Source organism: Mastigoproctus giganteus, chromosome 7, assembly GCF_048544385.1.
Source record: "Mastigoproctus giganteus isolate SK-2022 chromosome 7, ASM4854438v1, whole genome shotgun sequence".
NCBI classification, from domain to species: domain Eukaryota; kingdom Metazoa; phylum Arthropoda; class Arachnida; order Uropygi; family Thelyphonidae; genus Mastigoproctus; species Mastigoproctus giganteus.
In genome coordinates, this window is record NC_143581.1 from 69,009,138 (window position 1) to 69,028,776 (window position 19,639).

Sequence of the window (19,639 nt, forward strand, 5' to 3'; positions counted from 1 at the left end):
GGATTAATCAGATTGGTCCACTTGATATCGATGGGTCAACTGTTGATGATCCTGCTCAGGTAGCTAACAAACTAAATGAATATTTTGCATCGACATTCACACATGAGGAGTTATTTAGCGAGGGGAAAGCCAGAGGTGTATTCAACTCTAGCAGTAAGCTAGAGAATCTTGTAATAACTGAGAGTAAAGTGGAGGAGAAATTGTTGAAGATAAACACAAGAAAGGCACCCAGGGTGTATGGGATCTATCCAGTTATATTAAAGGAGGCAGCAGAGGAAGTAAGCAAACCGTTAGCCATAATTATGAGAGCTTCCTTAACACAGACTGAAGATGTGCAAATGTGACCCCAATTCACAAAGGAGGATCAAAGGCTGACACAAGTAATTATAGACCTGTGAGTTTAACTTCTGTTCCAGGAAAATTAATGGAGGCACTAATTAATGGAGTTAAAGAAGCACTGCAGGATCATTTAGACAAGACTTCAGTTATAGCTCGGACACAGCATGGTTTTGTTAAGTGGAAGTCTTGCCTGACCAATTTGATTGGATACTATGATGCAGTCACAAAGGAACTGGATGCAGGGAATAACTTTGATATTATATACTTGGATCTTAGAAAGGCTTTTAATACTGTTGCACATGGAAGACTGCTGCACAAATTGGAGCAGTGTGGCATTGGAGGCAAATTGCTGCTGTGGATAAAGGGGTGGCTGAGGGGGAGAAGACAGAGAGTGGTAATCAATGGACACTGCTCGTCGTGGACTAATGTTATTAGTGGAATCCCTGAGGGCTCAGTGTTGGGTCCATTATTGTTTTCTGTATTTATAAATGATAATGATGATGGTATATCAAGCTTAATGTCCAAGTTTGCAGACAATACAAATGTAGGCAGGGTTCTTAAGGACACTACTGAAACTATGCTGCTGCAACAGGATCTGGAAAGGTTGAGCAGATGGGCTGAGAGGTGGCAAATGAAGTTTAACATTGACAAATGTAAAGTACTACACATGGGAAACAGCAACCCCAGAGTAACGTATCAACTCTGTGGTACTACACTGACAGTGGTAGAGAATGAAAGGGACCTGGGGGTGGTTGTGCAGGCAGATATGAAGTTCTCTGAGCAGTGCAGATGGGCTGCAAGAGTAGCTCATGGTGTATTGTCAATGATATATAGGAATTTTTCTAGCAGGGATAAGGAGGTGATTATTCCCAATCTCAAAAGTGTCATTACATAAATTTTATTTAACTAAACTGGCTATAAATTAATAAATATCTTGAGTTCACAATTCATGTTTTTTGCTCAAGTTTATATTGTAAGTGGATTACTTTTGTTTTGCTTATCATTTACACTTGCCCTTTACTATTTCTGCATTATTCTATACATTTCACAAGTAATTAAAGAATATTGATTTTGTAAGGGATTTTTTTTTTTTTTTTTTTTCTCCTAGACTGTGGGTGAAGCTCTTCCTAAGTTGGGCAGCAGCCAATGGTTTCATCAGGTGAATTGGTGGCAACCAGCAGGTCTCCTTTCGTGCCTTCCAATTTTTTCTATGGCACTTTCTTGTCAGACGTAAGTTAAATTATGCTGAACCGTTTATGGACAGGAATTTCTTAATTATATGTATCAGAAAAGTTTTGTGAAATATGGCAGTTTTTTTTACTTCAATATTAATTACCCATTCATTGGTAATATAATATAGAATTTTTTTGTGTAATTTAAATACTAAAAAACTTTGAATCTAATCATTAAATTGTTTTTGTGTTTATATGATTCGTAGTTTCTGTTTTATATACCTTAAGAGTAATATTCATCATTAGTAAACAAATATTTCAGTTGTTCTTGGATTTATACAGTAAACCATGGATTATATGAACCTCAATTTCATGGACTTCAGGTGTATTGGAAAAAAATATTTTCCTGGTATAAGTATATTTTGAGTGTGTTCGTGATAGGTAAAACTCGGAACTCTTGTGGTACAGTAGCTTACAGCAAGCATCCCATGGTCCTTGAGGTTGCCACAGACATTCTCGCAGATATGCCAGACAAGCAGTGCTTGCTACCTGGGAGTCTAAAACGCTGATGGAACTGATATTCGGGTGACACTCGAGTCAAGTGGGCCCAGTTTCAGCAAAGTCCGGACGGTCTGTGACAGCCAAATCCTCTGCTTGCACCTTCATGATGGTGGGACTGTTAGTAATCATGGGTATAACCTCCATGCACAATTACATGGTGGGTGACCACCCAGGTGTGAACCAACGTAAGCAGGGGTCGAGGAATGCCGCCCCTCTGTTACCAGGCAGACTAGGTGGTAGATGACTCTCATCAACCGGTGAAATACCACCACTTTGCTTATTGGAGGCTTGAAGTGGTGGAACCCATGTTTAGTCTCTAGAGCCAAGTTCTGGTCAACCCTTCCCTATCTCTTCCATCATGCAGTATGATTCATGACTTTTGAGGTTATGATGAACGTCGTGGCGAGATCCAATATTCCTTACATTTCGAGGGTACAGCTCTAAAACGGTGTTTGCAGGCCGGCCGCTAGTTAGTACACCGGACCGAACCTATTGGTAACTCTCTAGGAGGCTTCCGGATCAGCTAGTATAATCTTGCTACCTCTACTCTGCCAGAAAGTGACTGGAGGGAGTCCGAGTAGTGTGTATGCGGTGAGCATTGACGAGGCCACGTTATGTCAAGGATCTGGGTATATTCTTACCACGTGTACGCCATATCCAAAAATTTCATTACTTTATACAGCATGTCCCACCCACTTTTTCTTACTATTGAATACACCATGAATTGTCAAACTAATAGATAAAGTTTATCTGCGAAAAGATCTAAACCTCCCAAACACTTCCTAATTCATTTCACAAATATATGTGGTCTCAATTCTAATCTCAACGATGTCCATTTCCACTTGCAGTCTGCCAAACCCCATGTACTTTTTCTGACAGAATCTCAGTTATCGGTTGATTCATATACTGCTCAGATGCCCAAATTATTCGCTGTATGATTCCTTTTGCCTCAAAGGTGGTACTTGTGCATATGTCTGTTCTGATATTCCCTGTCAGAGACTTGGTAATTTTGAATCTCCTCTCTTTGATCTTCTCTGGCTTAAAATCTCTCTACCTCATTGTGTAAAATTCATCTGTTGTCTCTACCGTCCTCCCAACTCCACTAATCATGTGGAGCTCTTTGACTTCCTCTCTTTGCAACTTGCCTTTCTCCAGTCCAACTTTCCTAACAGTGAAGTAATTTTCCTTGGTGATTTTAATGTTCACAACTCCAGCTGGCTTCCGTTTTCTAGTCACACCGACCCAGCAGGTCAAGATGCTTAGGCTTTTGCAATTACTAATGACCTAGCACAGATTGTTCATTTACCTACAAGAATACTGGACAGTCCTAATAATACAGCCAATACGCTTGATCTTTTTCTCACAAACAACCCTTCTAAGTACACGGTCGAAGTGAGAGGTCCTTTAGGCACTTCAGATCACAACTTGGTGATTGTCTCTTCTCCAATGGAACCTTTATCTCATGGCTATTCCCAACCACATGTTGTTTGGCATTAAAAGAATGCAAAATGTGATGACCTGCGGAACTTCTTTTCTTCTTTTCCTTGGTCGGATTACTGTTTCAAAGCTTCTGATGTCAATGTTTGCTCAGATTGTGTCAGTGAAATTATTCTTGCAGGAATGGAATCCCTTATCCCACACTCCACTTTAAAATCTCGTCCTTTATCTAAACCTTGGTTTTCCAATAAATGTGCTAAGGCTGTTCAAGAGAAGAAAGAAGAATGTTGCATATCGTAATTGGCTTGTTTCTAATTCTTCAGTTTCATTTTCTGCCTACACCAAAGCTCGCAACAATTGTAATGCAGTTATTAATCAGTCCAAACTAGAGTTTGAACAGGCTAAGAGTAGAAAACTTGCTTCTTGCCCTAATGGTAGCCGAGCATTCTGGTTTCTTGCCAAAGCTATTGGCTACAACTTTTGCCCATCTCTGCTCCCACCTCTGTCCAAACCAGATGGTTCTGTTGTCACTTCAGCCAAGGATAAAGCTGACCTGCTAGCATCCCATTTTTCTTCCAGCTCATGTATTAATGATCTTGGTAAAACACCTCCCACCATTCCCAACACACTCCATTCAATGCCTCCTGTGGTCTTCCGTCAAAAGGATATCAGAAGGATTTTGATGAATCTTGATGCTAAGAAAGCTACAGGTCCTGATGGTATTTCTCCACTTGTTCTCAAAACCTGTGCTCCTGAACTTACTCCTATTCTTTGCCACCTTTTTTCACTTTCTTATTCCAAAGGTGTTTTTCCTTCTGCTTGGAAATTTGCTCATATCCAGCCAGTTCCTAAAAAGGGTGACAAATCTCTCCCATCCAATTATCGTCCCAATGCAATTACTTCTACTCTTTCTAAAGTAATGGAGAAATCAATTAACCGCCAACTCTTAAACTACCTAGAAACCCTCCGTCTGATCAACCATCGCCAGTATGGTTTCCGTCATTGTCGATCCACTAGTGATATTCTGGCTTATGTTACCCATTTATGGCTAATTCAATGGAAAGGTTCGGTGAAACACAAGTAGTTTCTCTTGAAATCTCAAAGGCTTTCGATTGTGTTTGGCATAAAGGTCTTCTAAACAAGCTTCCATCTTGTGGTTTGCCAACTGTTTTTAGTAATTGGTTATCCAGTTTTCTCTCTGCTCGCTCACTGAGGGTGATGGTAGATGGCTCTCTGTCTTCTAACTTCTCCACTAATGCCGGTGTCCCCCAAGGTTCAGTTCTTTCCCCCACTCTTTTCCTCTTGTATATTAATGACCTTCTTCCATTGACTGGAAATCCTATCCATAGTTTTGCCGATGACAGCACATTGCATTCCACTTTCCATTTTGAGAAATTGTGTCCTGCTCTATCAGCTTCAACTTCTTGAAAATCTGCCACCGTTTCCTTAAATGCGGATCTTCAGGTAATTCTCCAGTGGGGCAAAGACAACTTAGTTGATTTCAACCCTTCTAAAACTCAGTCTTGTCTTATATCTCGCAAAAAGGATTATTCTGCTTCTATGCTTATCTTTAGTGACACTCCGATTTCTAGGCAAAATGATATATCCCTTTTGGGGATTACCCTGACTTCTAATCCCTCTTGGCACAAGCACATTACAAATATTGCTTCTTCTGCATCTAAAAAACTTGGTTTTCTCTTTTGCAAATCTCTCTAAATTTCTCTAAATCGCAAATCCACCCTGTCATGGAATATTGTTCCCACATCTGGGGTGGTGACCCCAAAACCTCTCCCAGGCTTTTTGATTCCATTCAGAAAAGGGCAGTTAGGTTAATTAATGACTCATCTCTAACAGAGTCTCTCCACTCGCTGTCTCATAGACGTACTGTTTTTGCTGCATGCCTCTTCTACAGATACTTCCATGGGCACTGTTCTTCTGAATTGGCTTCTATAATTCCCACTCTCTCTTTCAAAACAGTCCGAACACGTGCCACCAACAGCCAAATCCATTTACTGTCCAACGTCAAACTCAAAGAACCAACTTTTCATCTTCCTCGTTTATTCATTCAACTGCCATTTTCTGGAACAAACTTCCTTCATACTTATTTCCTGAAAATTACAATCTACAGAAGTTCAAGTCCATTGTCAACAAATACCTTCTTTTGTCTTCTCAACTTCCAACTGAAGCACGATATTAAGTATTATAGGTTCTAACACCTCATGTTTTGGGGTTTATATAAAAAAAAAAAAAAAATTGCAGTCTATCCTATCATATCATTAAGTGCTCATCTATACCCTGTTTATAATATTTCTTTATTGTAACGTTTGAAATGTATCACCGTGTCCCAAACGAAAACTGATGAAGTTTGGGGGGGCGACCGGGCTAGCCACATGGGTAAAGTGCCTGCCTGGCAATCCAAAGGTCGTGGGTTCTAATCCCGCCTCGGGCTTGGATCAGAGTAAAATTCAAAAACTTTGGGAGGTGCATTACGACCACAGAAGCCGATGTGCTAACAAAAAAAAAAAAAAAAAAAAAGTGTATATCTTAGTGTTGTGCAGAAATTAAAGCTTTTGGAGTAGTTAGACTCTGGTGTATCTATCTCCTGTGTCTGTGAGGAATATGGTATGGGGTTAGGGGGAGACTGTATCCAGTACAGTGAAACCTTATAAATCTTTCATCATAAGCTTTGATGTAAGCTTTCTGTACATAATGTTAGTGCATTTTCGAATTTTTGCTTTTTTTTTTTTTTTTTTCTTTCCTTTTAAATAAAAAAGATTAATGTCCATGGAAAGTTCTAAAAAGAAACAAAGAAAAGCATGGTCAGAAAAGCAAGAAAAACTGATGTGCACTGGACTTACTAATCTGGAGAAGGATGCAAGTGGAGGTGTCTCGCGACATAGGTTTGGGGGAATCTACTCTCAGGGGATGGATAAAAGATGAAGCTAACCTATGGCAAGCAACAGGTGACTTTGATGCTAGCGAAGGCCTTCAGTGAAAGTGGCTTAAGACAGCTGGTGACAGCCTGCCAGATAAGGCTGTGTTCACATGGTTCATGCAAGAATGTGCAGAAGGAATGCCTATATCAGGTAAAATTATGAGGAGAATCAAGCTGATAAACTGAAGAAAGTCTTAGATAACCAGCGTGCAAGAAAGAATTTAAATCGAGCAAAGGCCAGCTCAGCCAATGGAAAAATTAGCTGATGAATATTGTGGATGAGATTATATATGTACAAGCAGTGCATTTCCAGCTCCAAGAAATCATAAGATTTTGAAGACTTTTTGCTGTTTTATTGACTTCTTAACTATCATTATTTCGTACTCTATAAAGAAGCTATTGTCCTAGTTGCTTGTTATTTTTATTTTTGATTTAGCTAGAAATTTTGTAGATTACTACTTAATATACACATAACCGTTGTTTTGTTCGAATCTTTCCCCATTGTTATAGTATGAGTGGTAGGGGAATTTAAATTTTTAATTGTGGTAAATAGGAAGATCTAAAGTTCGAATCAGTTAGGTTTGCTTTAGTTGGATAATTTTGTTATATATTACAATTAACTTATAACTCCGAATCACTTGTTGGACATATCTTTGTGTTTAGCTAGGGATATAACTAATTTAACTTGGTGGTCATTATGGTATAGTGTGACCTATATTCCAAACTTATTAGCACGAGGTATAATGTAAAAGTAGATAGTGTAATACTCACTGCATTTCGGAATCTGTTTGATTAATGTAGTATTGACAATTAGTTAATTAAATTTATTAATCTTATTAATTTTCATTGTTAATCAATTGTATTCAAACAGAAATCATGCCCCAAACTAGAGCAAAGTAGCAGGAGTGCTGTGGCTCAGGGGAAGAACCGAAGGGGACAATTCTCCAACTTTAGGCATCACACCCTTAAAAAAAATGTGCAACTTGTGAAATGTTTGTGGAGCTGTCTGGAACAGGATATGATCTAGCCAAGGAGGATATCTTTGTGTGTGCTAGGTGCAGAGAGTATCAAGAAATTGTGCCAACTGAGCATTCTGATGGGCATCTGTGAGAGTTTGAAGAATCAGATTCCCTTGAAGGTATTAATGTGGGGGACCCGTCAAGCTGTCAGCTGCCCAAATCAATGCCGCAGTTCACTCTTCTGCATCAAGTTACACAGCAGTAATCTTTGAGACAGAATGCACTGGTCTGACAGGAGCTGGTTATTGTCAGGGACATGGGTAACATATTATGCAAAAAGGATTGGTGGAACAGGACAAGGGTATGTCTGCCAGGGGCAAAAATTGATAGCATTGTAGAGCAGATATCATCAATGGTGAAAAAAAAAAATCATGAGTTAGGGTTAAATTTGAAAGTGTCTGCAATTCTGAGCATACACGATTGGAGGGAGTATAAGATTAGTGCCTTGTCAATCAGTTCGGCCCTGGAGAGATTGTGCAAGGCTCATTGGGCAGAATTTTTCTCAGTGTGGTCTATGCTTGTTAACAGGAGAGATTGCTTCTAGATGGATGGGATACACTTAAATAGAAAGGGTGCAAGAATATTTGCTGATGCTATCGAGGCAGTGTTAGGTGAGTTGAAAAACTGCTAGTTTGGGGGGGGGGTTCACAGACTAAAAGATTAACAGTAACCTCAGGCAGAGGTGAAAGTGATTCTTGCACTGCATTCTATTAGAATGAGCAGCAGCCTAGAAAGCAAGGTGCTGGGGATTTCAGGGATTGGTGGGAGTCATCGTGAAACAAATAAATATATGGGCTGTGTTAGGGTAACTAAGAGTAAGAACAAGTGCTTGTATACTAGCACGTACACCAATGCTAGGAGTATAGTAAATAAATTTGATGAATTTGAAGTGCTGGTCAAGACATCAAAGGTGAATATTGTTGGGATATCAGAAACATGGGTACACAGATATAAGCATTGCAGAATTGGAATATGGAGAGTACAATGTGTATAGAATGGATAGACAGGACCGGATAGGAAGGGAGGAGGGGGTTATGCTAGTAGTTAAGAAACACATAAAATTTAAGGAAGTGCTTCCAGTGGACATAAATGGACAGTGCAATGTCGAGTCAATTTCGTGTGACTGGGAAAGCAAAAATGAGAGTAGAAGTGTATTATAGGCCTAGTTATTCTGATGAGTGCAATGAACAGTTGTACAGAGAAATAGCGGGCCAGTAAATCTGAATGTCTATTAATGGGGGATTTTAACTTCCCAGATATTGACTGGAACTTGTGTGTTGGTCACTCGCACATTAGAAGACTTTTGTGGATTTATTGGATGATTGTTTTCTACAGCAGCAGCATGTTCGAGAGGCAACCAGAGGGAGTAATACTCTTCATCTGACTATCAGCAGTGATTCTTCATGCATTGAGAATCTGCAGATAAAAAAAACCACTATTTGGCAGTGATCACAGTGTGCTGATGTGGGATTTACTCAAGGATGTAACTACAATCAGGGGTAAAGGGGAAGGGTTTTTGCTTTCATAAAGGTGACTACAGTGGTCTCACAGTTTTTAAATTCTGTACAGTCGGACCAACTAATGATATTACCAACAGCAAATTCTAAATGGGAAGCATTCAAAGAATTAATTGTGGAAGCTACTAGACTTTTCATACCAACTAAGAAATATTGTTCAAGGTTTAGGCCTAAATGGATGTCAGATGAACTAATGAGACTTGTGGCAGAGAAAAAAATGCATCAGATGCATATAAACTCTCAGGTGACACAAGCCTGTGGTAGATATAAGCCAATCTGTAATAGAGTCACAAAGGAGGTTAGACAGGTGAAGGCAGATTACGAGAAATCCTTAGCAAAAGATGCAAAGAAAAACAGAAAAAAATTGTTTTCTTATGTAACATCTAAAAGTAAGGGGATGAATCCGATTGGTCCATTTGATATTGATTGTTCCACAGTTAATGATCCTGCTCATATTACTCACAAACTGAACGAGTATGTTGCCTCTACATTCACTTGAGGAATTCTGTCCTCCACTTCTCAGAATGGCACCTCCGTGGGCAGGAGCGGCAGTACATAGCACACGCTTCTTGGTTAGACCGGGGTTCGAGCCCATGACTACCAAATACAGAGGATGCGGGAAGGTCAGGGAATGACCACCGCATATCCCCGGAGCAATATGGCCTTAGTTGCTAATGCTCCTAAAAAAAAAAAAAAAAAAACTTCTCAGAGGTGGACGACAGAAGCTTATTAAACTCTAACAGGCAGCTTAATGATTTTGTAATAACTGAGAATAAAGTGGAGGAGAAATTGTTGAAGTTAAACATAAGAAAGGCGCCTGGGGTGGATGAGATCTATCCAGTTTTATTAAAGGAGGCAGCAGTGGAAATAAGCAATCCCTTAGCCATTATTAGGTGAGCATCCTGGGATTCAGGGGAATTTCCCACGGACTGGAAACATGCAGATGTATCCCCAATTCACAAGGGGGGGGGCAAAGGGTGATTCGAGTAATTACTGACTTGTTTGTTTAAATTCTGTTTCCTGGAAAATATTGGAGTCACTGGTTAAAGAAGCACTGCAGGATCATCTAGAGAAGACTGCAGTAATAATTCAAACATAGCATGGGTTTGTTAAGGGGGAAGTCTTGTCTGACCAATTTCAGTGGATACTACGATGAAGTCAGAAAGGAACTGGTTGCAAAAAATAATTTTGATATCATATACTTGGATTTCAGGAAAGCTTTTGATACTGTTGCACATGGAAGACTGCTGTACAAATTGGTTCAGTATGGCATTAAAGGCTACAATGGGTGGTTGAGTGGTAGACTACAGAGTGGTAATCAATGGACACTACTCTTCCTGGAATAATGTTATTAGTGGAGACCCCAAGGGTTCGGTGTTGGACTCATTGTTGTTTTGAATATTTATCAATGATATTGATGAAGGTATATCAAGCTTAATGTCCAAGTTTTCAGATCATACAAAGGTTGGCAGGGTTGTTAATGTCAGTAATAAGAGTATGCTACTGCAACAAGATCAAGGAGTGGATTGCCACTTTTCAGCTCCAAAAGATGGAGCTGAGAAGTGGCAACTGAAATTTAACATTGACAAATGGCAAGTATTGCATATGGGTAGAAGTAACCCCTGAGAAACGTACCAACTGCACAGTACTAAACTCAAGTGGGTAGAGAATGCTGAAGACATGGGGGTAATTGTGCAGATAGATATGAAGTTTTCTGACAATGCAGACAGGCTGCCATGATAGATAGGTCAATGAGGTCTTGTTAATGACATACGGGAATTTTGCTAGTAGGAATAAGGTGATTATCCCTTTGTATAAGGCTTTGTATAAGGTGATTATCCCTTTGTATAAGGCAGCACTCAAGGCATGGCTCTAGCCATGCCTTGAGTGCTGTGTACAGGTCTGAAATCTCATTTTGGGAACGATGTAAAGTTGCTAGAAGTACAGAGAAAGGCAACAGGATTGTTGTGGTGAACAAATTTGTAACCTTACCAAGAACAGCTTAAGTTCTGCAAATTGCATCATCTGGCAACTAGACACCTGCAAGGTGATCTGATTGAGGTGTATAAAGCCTTGAATGGTTTGCGCAGGCTCAGTGCTAATGGGATTCTTCTTCTTGCTCAGATTGCAACCCTGAGGGGGCATAAATTTAAATTAAAGAAAGCCAGTTGTAGAATAGATGTGTGGAAATTTGCCTTTAGCCAGTGGGTAGTTGATTGCAGTAACAAACTTCCATCTGTCCTTTTGGAAGTTGTTGGCTTAAATAAATTCATGGAAGAACTGGACAAACTTTTTTAGAGTAAATGGATGTGTGAAATGTTTTTTTTTTTTTTTCTGCTGATGCTGCATAAGCTTGTTTTCTTGCATCATATGCCTAAAAGATATTAGCATTATAATGCTAAAAGAATTGCAAAATTTGCCAATTTGCAGTTTTGGGTGGAATTTGATCTGCAGACACCAAGGCTGCTGATAACTATCCATTACAATTAAGAGTTATCACACAAGAAGGTGGCTATTTTCCAGAACAAATTTACTATTTCAACAAAACAGGACTTTGTTATCGCATGCTTCCTGATAAGACACCAGCTTGTAAATTCAATGAACAAAAGGCACAGGGCTTTAAAGTGATGGACAGGGTGATATTGCTGTTTTGTGTCAATAACTCGGCACACAAAGTCAAGCCACTGTACATAGTCAAATAGGAGCCACGGCACTTCCACCACAAAAACATGCAGGCATTAGCATTTTCATATCGCCACAGTAAGAATGCCTGGGTGAAACCAGAGTTTTGAGGAATGGTTTCATAAACTTTTTGTGCTCTCTGTGCATACTCATTTAAGAAAGAAAAATATGGAACCTAAAGCTATTTGCTAAAGAATGCGACCTCAAAGATCCAATTTTTGGATCAAGGCATTATATTGATCTTCAAGATGCACTCTAGGATAAATATAATCAAACAAATATTTGATGAGGAAGTATCCATAACAGAAAGCCTGAAGAAGCTCACACTGGCTAGTGCTTTTGATTTGGCAGAAAAGGCATGGGGAACCATATCATTTGCTACAGTTTGAAGTGTTGGGAGCGAGGTTTGCTTGAAGCATTTGCAATTGTACCTGACTCAGAGGAACAAGAAAAAGATGGAGTTTGAGGGGGGGGCTTACTGAAGGGGGCATTGACAAGGTAAATGTAGTTTATCAGAACTGGTTATGCAGTCTGACAGTCACAACATATATGACTGGATCCATATTGATGATGATTGTCCTAATTATGAATGCTTAAGTGACCAGACAATTGCAGCAAATGCTCTGAATCCAGGCCAAAACTGAACCCCATCTTGTGAGCTCAGTGATGAAGAGTAAGATGACACCCCCTCCCCCCCTAAAGTAATAAAGGCTTTAGCAACCATGGAAACTGCACTTCAATAGCTGGAATCAGAGAATGTAGATAAATTCATATCCTCTTCATTTGAAATCAATTATTGAAATTACAAAAAAGAAGAAATGAGAGACAACAAAGCAGTTAACTCTAGATTCATTTATTAAGAAAACTACAGTGTAATCAGGTACTACATACACTCTTTCAAGTACTCATATCAGACAGTTATTTCAATGTCAAAATGCATCACAAAAAATGAGTGAAATCTTTATTTATAGTACCTCCCAAAAAATATATATATATCTGATTACTATATCTTTTTTATCTGTTTTTGCTTATTCACATTTAATGATCATTATTTGTAGTTACATCCTTCAGATTGATGGTTAGAATTCTAATAGTCAAACATCAGTAAGTTTACATCTAAATATGTAAATTGGATAGTGTGTGTGTGCGTGTGTGCGTGCGTGCGTGCACGCATGATTCAGGAAGAATAATAAATATTTTGGGAGGTTATAGTATCGATTATTCTGAGTAAAAAAGTTCATATAAACATGATGTCCAATTCTTGATGGATACGGAGATACAGCTGTTAGAAACTGGCGCACACAGCTCCCTGAATCAGATGTGACCAAGAAGCAATTATAACCTGACGCTGAACTTCACACATGCTGAATATGCTGATATGTGTTTGTCTATGGTTTTTGTGGTGGAAGTTCTACTGCTGTTTGTAGGGAATACTGTCGGCAGTTTCCTAACCACAGAATACTGGATTCAAGAGTGTTTACACCAAACTCCATGAGACTGGTACAGTTCTCAGTGCTCATATTTCTTCTGAACTTGCAAATGAACAAAATGTGGATGAAATAGAACACATTCTTCAGTCGGTAGAACATAGTCCTATTATTAGCACTTGAAGAATTTCTACGCGTATGTGTTCCACAGACAAGAGCATGATGAACATTACATGAGCACAGCTTGTATCCATTTCACATGCAGTGGATGCAACACCTTCAACCAGGAGACAAAGCCCAGCGATTCTAATTTTGTCGATGGGTAAATCCTAGTCGCCGATTAATTCCATTAATACTGTTCAGCAATTTAGCTACTTTCAGCCGTTACAATATCAACAACTCCCGTAATTCTAATAGGAGGTCAGACGAAAATCCACATGCCACTGTAGAAACAAATTTTCAACATCGCTTCTCTGTAAATGTGTGGTGCGGTATCATTGACAATCAGTTGATTGGGCCTGTTATGTTACAAAATCGTCTTACAGGGCCCATTTACCTAGAATTTCTGCAAAACAAACTTCTACTGCTATTGGAGGATGTTCTTTTGGCTACAAGGATTGGTATGTACTTTCACCATGACAGAGTTCCTGCACATTATACCCATCTGGTGATACAATATCTAAATCGAACCTTCCCTGAACAATGGATCGGTCGTGGTGGTCCTGTTCATTGGCCATCAAGGTCTCCAGACCTCACTCCGTTAGATTTTTGTTTGTGTTGATGGATGAAAAGTGCAGTATACAAAGAAAAGGTGAATACAAGAGACGAATTGCTTGTTCGCATTTTGGATACTGCTGCCCTCATAAAGGAACGTGATGATGACCTCAGAAGAACAACGTGTCATATTACCACAAGAGTTGCAAAGTGCATTGAGGTTGGTGGCAGGATTTTTCAACAGTTTGTGGACTGTAAAAAATTTGTCAATTATTTGTGTTTTATATCATTCAAAAAGTCAATAAATACAAACAATAAGTCATTTATCATTCTTTAATACCTCTCATAATGGCTTTGTGCATGCCACTTTTAAACAACTATCTCCATATCCATTGAGAATTGGACACATGTTTATATGAACATTTTTATTCAGAATAATCAATACTATAACTTCCCAAAATATTTACTATTCCTCCTGAATCATCACCGTGTGTGTGTGTATATAATAACACTTGTTAAAAATGTTAGGTTTTTTTACATTCTTTGTTGGTTTTAGCAGCATTTTTTAAATGTCTAAAGCATAATGTCTTTACCATGTCCATCTGTCATATATGGCAACTTTACTCATGATGGACAGAATTTGAAGAAATTTTGCATTTGCCTTTCAGAAAGATTTGTCAGGTCATGCAAAATTTCATTCAAAATTTTTTTTTTTTTTTCCCCCCTGAAAAATTAGTTATTTATACATAAATGAAAATATATTTTGGTTTTTTCTTGACAAGACTGTTACTTGATAAAGAATATCAGAATGACACTTAATTTTCAAGATATGTTCTGCTCTCAGTATATATAAATCTGTTTTAATTCTGGATGATTGAACAATATTTGGGAAGGAAAGCCCAGATTGACACCAATCTGGCCTTTCCTTTACTGTATGAAGGAATCAATGAAACATACAATTTTATTATATATTTTTTGATCCCCATTGGAAGTTTTTAAAACCGCTTAAGATATCATAGTTCCAATTGTCCTTTCCTTAATGTCCAAAACATACTTTCATCGATATAGAAATTAAAGTATGTTTGGGCATTATTCAAGAAAGAAATGTCAGATAGACACTAAATTTCTGTGTATATTTTTTTAGTTCCCGTGGAGTTTCTGGGGGGCCATAATAAGATCTAATTGATTCATTCGACTCATTTGATTAGTAGCAATGCATGTAATCAAGAGGTTTTAATCAATTCATTTGATTATAGAGTCCATTCCGGTTATTTGGAACACATCGGGACTAGTGCATTTTGGCCCGATTAAGCGGATGCCCCAATTATCCGAAGTTTCACGTAAATAGTTAAAAATACAATGTACCCCCCCTTTACAATTGGTTCACTATACAATAAAATCATGTTACAACGAACTCACCATAGTAAAGTACCATTCACTATACGATGTGTAGTAAGCACTGGTCATTGTGATCACGTTTGCGAATTGAATTTTAATTCTATTAAACAGTGATTCTAATTAGCGAAAATAGGAGAAATATTATCCACAGGCTATAAAAGCAAAGATATATTAAGCACAAATTTATCCTTTATTACCTTACCAATTAAAAAAATTAAATGATACGTGAAAATCAGAAGAATATATGTGATAATCGAAATAATCAATACGTACTGTAATATGTACATAATAACTAGTTGACATTTCTGTTCACTGACATTTGAGGGTGAGGGTTAAAATTTAAAACAGTAAAAAAATAAGCAATCAATAACAAAGAACACAGCATACACAGATTGCAAGTAACATGATACGCGCAAGTGAGAACGGAGTAACGAGTTACAAAGCTTTAAAAATAGAAATAAAGAGAAGATCTGAAAATTAATTTTTTTATATAATTGAAGATTTCATGGAAGTGTAAACATAATAATAACTATAATAACCCACAGAATTCCAGCTGTCAGTATTATTGGAAATTCAGTAAGATTGAGTTTACTGTCTGTTTATGATAGATTTCACTAACAGAAAAGCCCAGTAAACAGATGACTGCTAATTGTTTTATGGTTGTGCCCTTCGAATTTCGACCGAACCACGTGGTACCATCGGAGACAATCGTAGGGTAATCTCCAGTGCTGCAGTCTCCTACCCCGATTAAACGGCATGCTGTCCCAGTTAAACGAAGTAAACTCTGGCTATTTTCTCGATTGGTTTCTGTTTTTTAAGATTTCCCCCAAATAAACTGATGGCCCAAATAACCGGAATCCACTCTAGTTAAGGTTCAGTATTTGCTATATAGTTCAAGGAAGCCACAGGCCTCTTCTGCACTGCCAAAAAAAAAAAAAAAAATTAAATTAATAATAATTAAAAATAGTTAATAGGTAATAAATTTACTTTGCCAACTTCTCAGTAACAGCTCTTCTCAAGAAAGGGACATTCTGAATGATTATTAGCATTTGTTGCTCTCCTTTGAGAGATTATTTCAAATAATTTTATTCATTCAAATTCACGATGTGTGATTAAAAATCCAATAAAATTATTTATTGGTTGTATCAGATATAATATTATTAATGAAATACATGTATATAATAACACTGGTCAACAACATTATTTTTCTTACATTTCTTGTATCTAATAATTTTTTAGGCATATTTGCAAATGCATACACTTGCTATCTTCACTTGTGTGTACATCTGTCTGTTCATTTGCATGTAACAACTCAACTTCCATTAGGTGGATTGCAATGAAATTTTATATTTGGCTCCTTTAGAAAGATTCGTCAGGTGATCCTAAATTTAATTAAAATTGAACAAGCAAATGTGACTTTTTTTTTATATACAGGGTGTTTATAAATGGTGGGAACACTTCCAGTGTTCCCACCATAGAATTCATGCATACTTTTTTGTATTAAATGTCCTACTATAAATCACGTTGTTGTTATTATAAATTATATGCTATTTATTATGAATCAGATAATATGCCATAAATCATGCTGAGTCTTTTTTGTAGTGTAAAATATTTATGGATGGCCACATCCATAAATATTTTACACTGTGAGTTTATAAAACATTAAAGTTACATCACTGGCATTGATGAGACCATATTAATAACAATATTCAGCAGTTCAAGGTTTAGCTATCTGTATTAGAGATCATTGGATAAGTGATTGTATTTGGTTGATCAGATTTTCAAGGTAGATTCATAGAGTAAAGAATAAGGAAATGGCAAAGAAACTTAATTATCAGTTAATTTTTAACCATAAGAGGATCCATCATTTTAACAAAGTTGACAGTTTCTTAATGAACATTTTTTTTGACATATTCTGCTTTCTTTAGTCTTTCTCTTTATATATTTACTTTGTAGACAGTTGTTTGAATTCTTTGATACAATGAATGAACCATCATTAAAGAGGATGAATTCTGTAATTGGTGGAGCAGTTCATGTGTGTTCAATGCTGTACATATTAGTAAGTAATCATGCATTAATTTTTGATATATTTTGAATCTAAGAAAATGTGAAATTTTATTTTTAATTCCTGTGTAATTGCCAAAGAATTTTTATAGAGTAACATTGTTAGAGAAACTGCATTATTTCAGTATAGTAATGAATTTTTTCAGATAAAATTTGTGCTTTCATTTGTAAGTATTGCAATTTTTTTTTATTATTGAATAACTAGGAAAAAATAATGTTAATTACATATTTGGCAACATTTTTGGTTTTCTATAGCTAAACTTTCTGTAAAAGACGGTTTACAGAAAGTTTACTAATAAAATTTGTGTTATGATTTTGGTGTAGATGAGAAGATCTAAAATCCTCGGTTTTTTGTTACTTTTTTTGCAGAGTTTATGCTAAGGTGTGTGTGTGTGTGTGTGTGTGTGTGTGTGTGTGTGTGTGTGTGTGTGTGTGTGTGTGTGTGGTGTGTGTGTGTGTGTGTGTGTACAGTTGAACTTGGTAATAACAATCACGGAAATAATGAGATCACGGCTGTAATGAGCAAAAAGCCATAATGATTTTAATTTACACTTATTCCCATGCAATTGCTCACTGTTATAACGAGTGTACTACACGGATATACTGAACAAATTTTGGTAACTATGCAAACATTCTTAATTGCTCGGGTAGTCGAAAAAACCCAATTCTTCGAATAGACGAAAATGAAAAGGCCGACTTAGCTTTGTAACCACCTACATCGGATTAGTGGCCTGTTTGACTTTGTCCTCCTGGAGAAGGGGGCTATATAATTCTGCTTGTCGCATTATGCTATTTACAGACAGTCTTATATTCACTGAACCATAAATTTATTTCGGGACTTCTAAGAACTTTGTATGCATTATTATTATTATTAGCCATATGGTGCAAGGAAGCCTGAGGCTTATACTGCACCAGCCAAAAACAAATTTAAGTTACCATGAGTGAGAGAGAGAGATGACGATATCCAGCTCAGGACCCTGGGTGTGCCAAGCCCATACTCACCAGATGTGAGCCCCTGGGGGTATTTTTCGGGACTTCTAAGAATTTTGTATGCATATCACTTTATCATTTTAAAGTAAAATCAGTTAGAAATGAACCCTTCCTTCAGAAACATGTTTACTAACAAAAACTGTCTCTCGATTCGCAAAAAAGTTGAAATTATTCACGAGTTAGAATGTAGTGCAAAAAATTAAGTGTGTAAAAAGTTTTCTTTGTCCTCTTCAAGTGTATCAACATTGTGGAAGAATAAAGTTGTTTACATATCGGCCCTGGAAAAGAACATAACCGGAAAAAAAAAAATTTTTAGAAAGGGCGAGATTACAAACGTTGATGAAGCATTGCTTCAATGGTTCACTATGCAAAGAAGTTTTGGATTTTCAATAGATGGTCCCGATCCAGGGCTGTGCAAATGGGGAGGGGGGGGTGCACTGGTTGTTTTGCACCAGGGCCCCTGATGGAGTCCAATCGAGGGAGCCATCAAAGTCTCATCATAAATAAACGAAGCCCTTTAACCCCTTTTGCATCTGGGCCACCAAGTACCTTTGCACGGCCTGGGTCCGATCTCAAAGGCTTAAGCAAAAATTTGCTAAACAATCTGGACGTGACAATTTTGTGTGTAACAACAGTTGGCTGGATCAATTTAAAAACCGACATAACATCGTTTATGCAAAAATTAGTGGAGAATTGCGATCTCCAGATCCAATAATGGCAAATGAATGGATTGACCATGTTTTGGGCAGAAATCCGTAAAGATTTCAATGACGAAGGCATCTACAATGCCAAACGAAACAGGACTTTTTTTTATAACTTTGACACCTGACAATACATTTAAATTCAAAGGAGAAAAATGTGTTGGCAGAAAAAATCAAAGGCTCGCTTGATGGTGCTCCTATGTGCAAATATGACAGGATAAAAAAAAAATATCGGAAAATCATTAACCTCAGTGTTTCAAAAATATAAGGAAACTTCCTGTGGATTACACTGCAAACAAGAAAGCTTGGAGGACTTTGGATATTTTTGGCAATATGTAAATGTTGGAATAAGGAGCTATTCAAAAAGAAGAAAAATATTTTATTGTTAGTTGATAACTGTCCTGCACATCCCTAGATTCAAAATTTGTCCAACATTAAGCTAGTGTTTCTGCCTCCCAATGCAACATCAATTTTATAACTAATGGACATAGGTGTAATCAAGAGTTTGAAAGGATTTTATAAAAGATTTCTAGTTCTACATCTGATTAGTCAAAGAGAACAGAAACTTACTGAGTCTGTATCGATATTGGATGCTATAAATTTATTGAATGATGTGGGGAACAACATTACTTCGACAACCATATTGAATTGCTTCAAGAAATCGAAATTAAATTCAAATGAAA

General features: G+C 37.4%; 1 protein-coding gene across 1 annotated transcript in view; it reads left to right on the forward strand.

The window, feature by feature from the left end:
* Positions 1-19,639, forward strand: part of LOC150082984 (uncharacterized) — a 201,443-nt gene that overhangs the window by 119,527 nt on the left and 62,277 nt on the right. The window contains exons 7-8 of the mRNA XM_090377713.1: positions 1,448-1,569; positions 17,158-17,260. Coding sequence (XP_090233839.1) covers positions 1,448-1,569; positions 17,158-17,260 — 225 coding nt within the window. The remainder of the gene's footprint in view (positions 1-1,447; positions 1,570-17,157; positions 17,261-19,639) is intronic.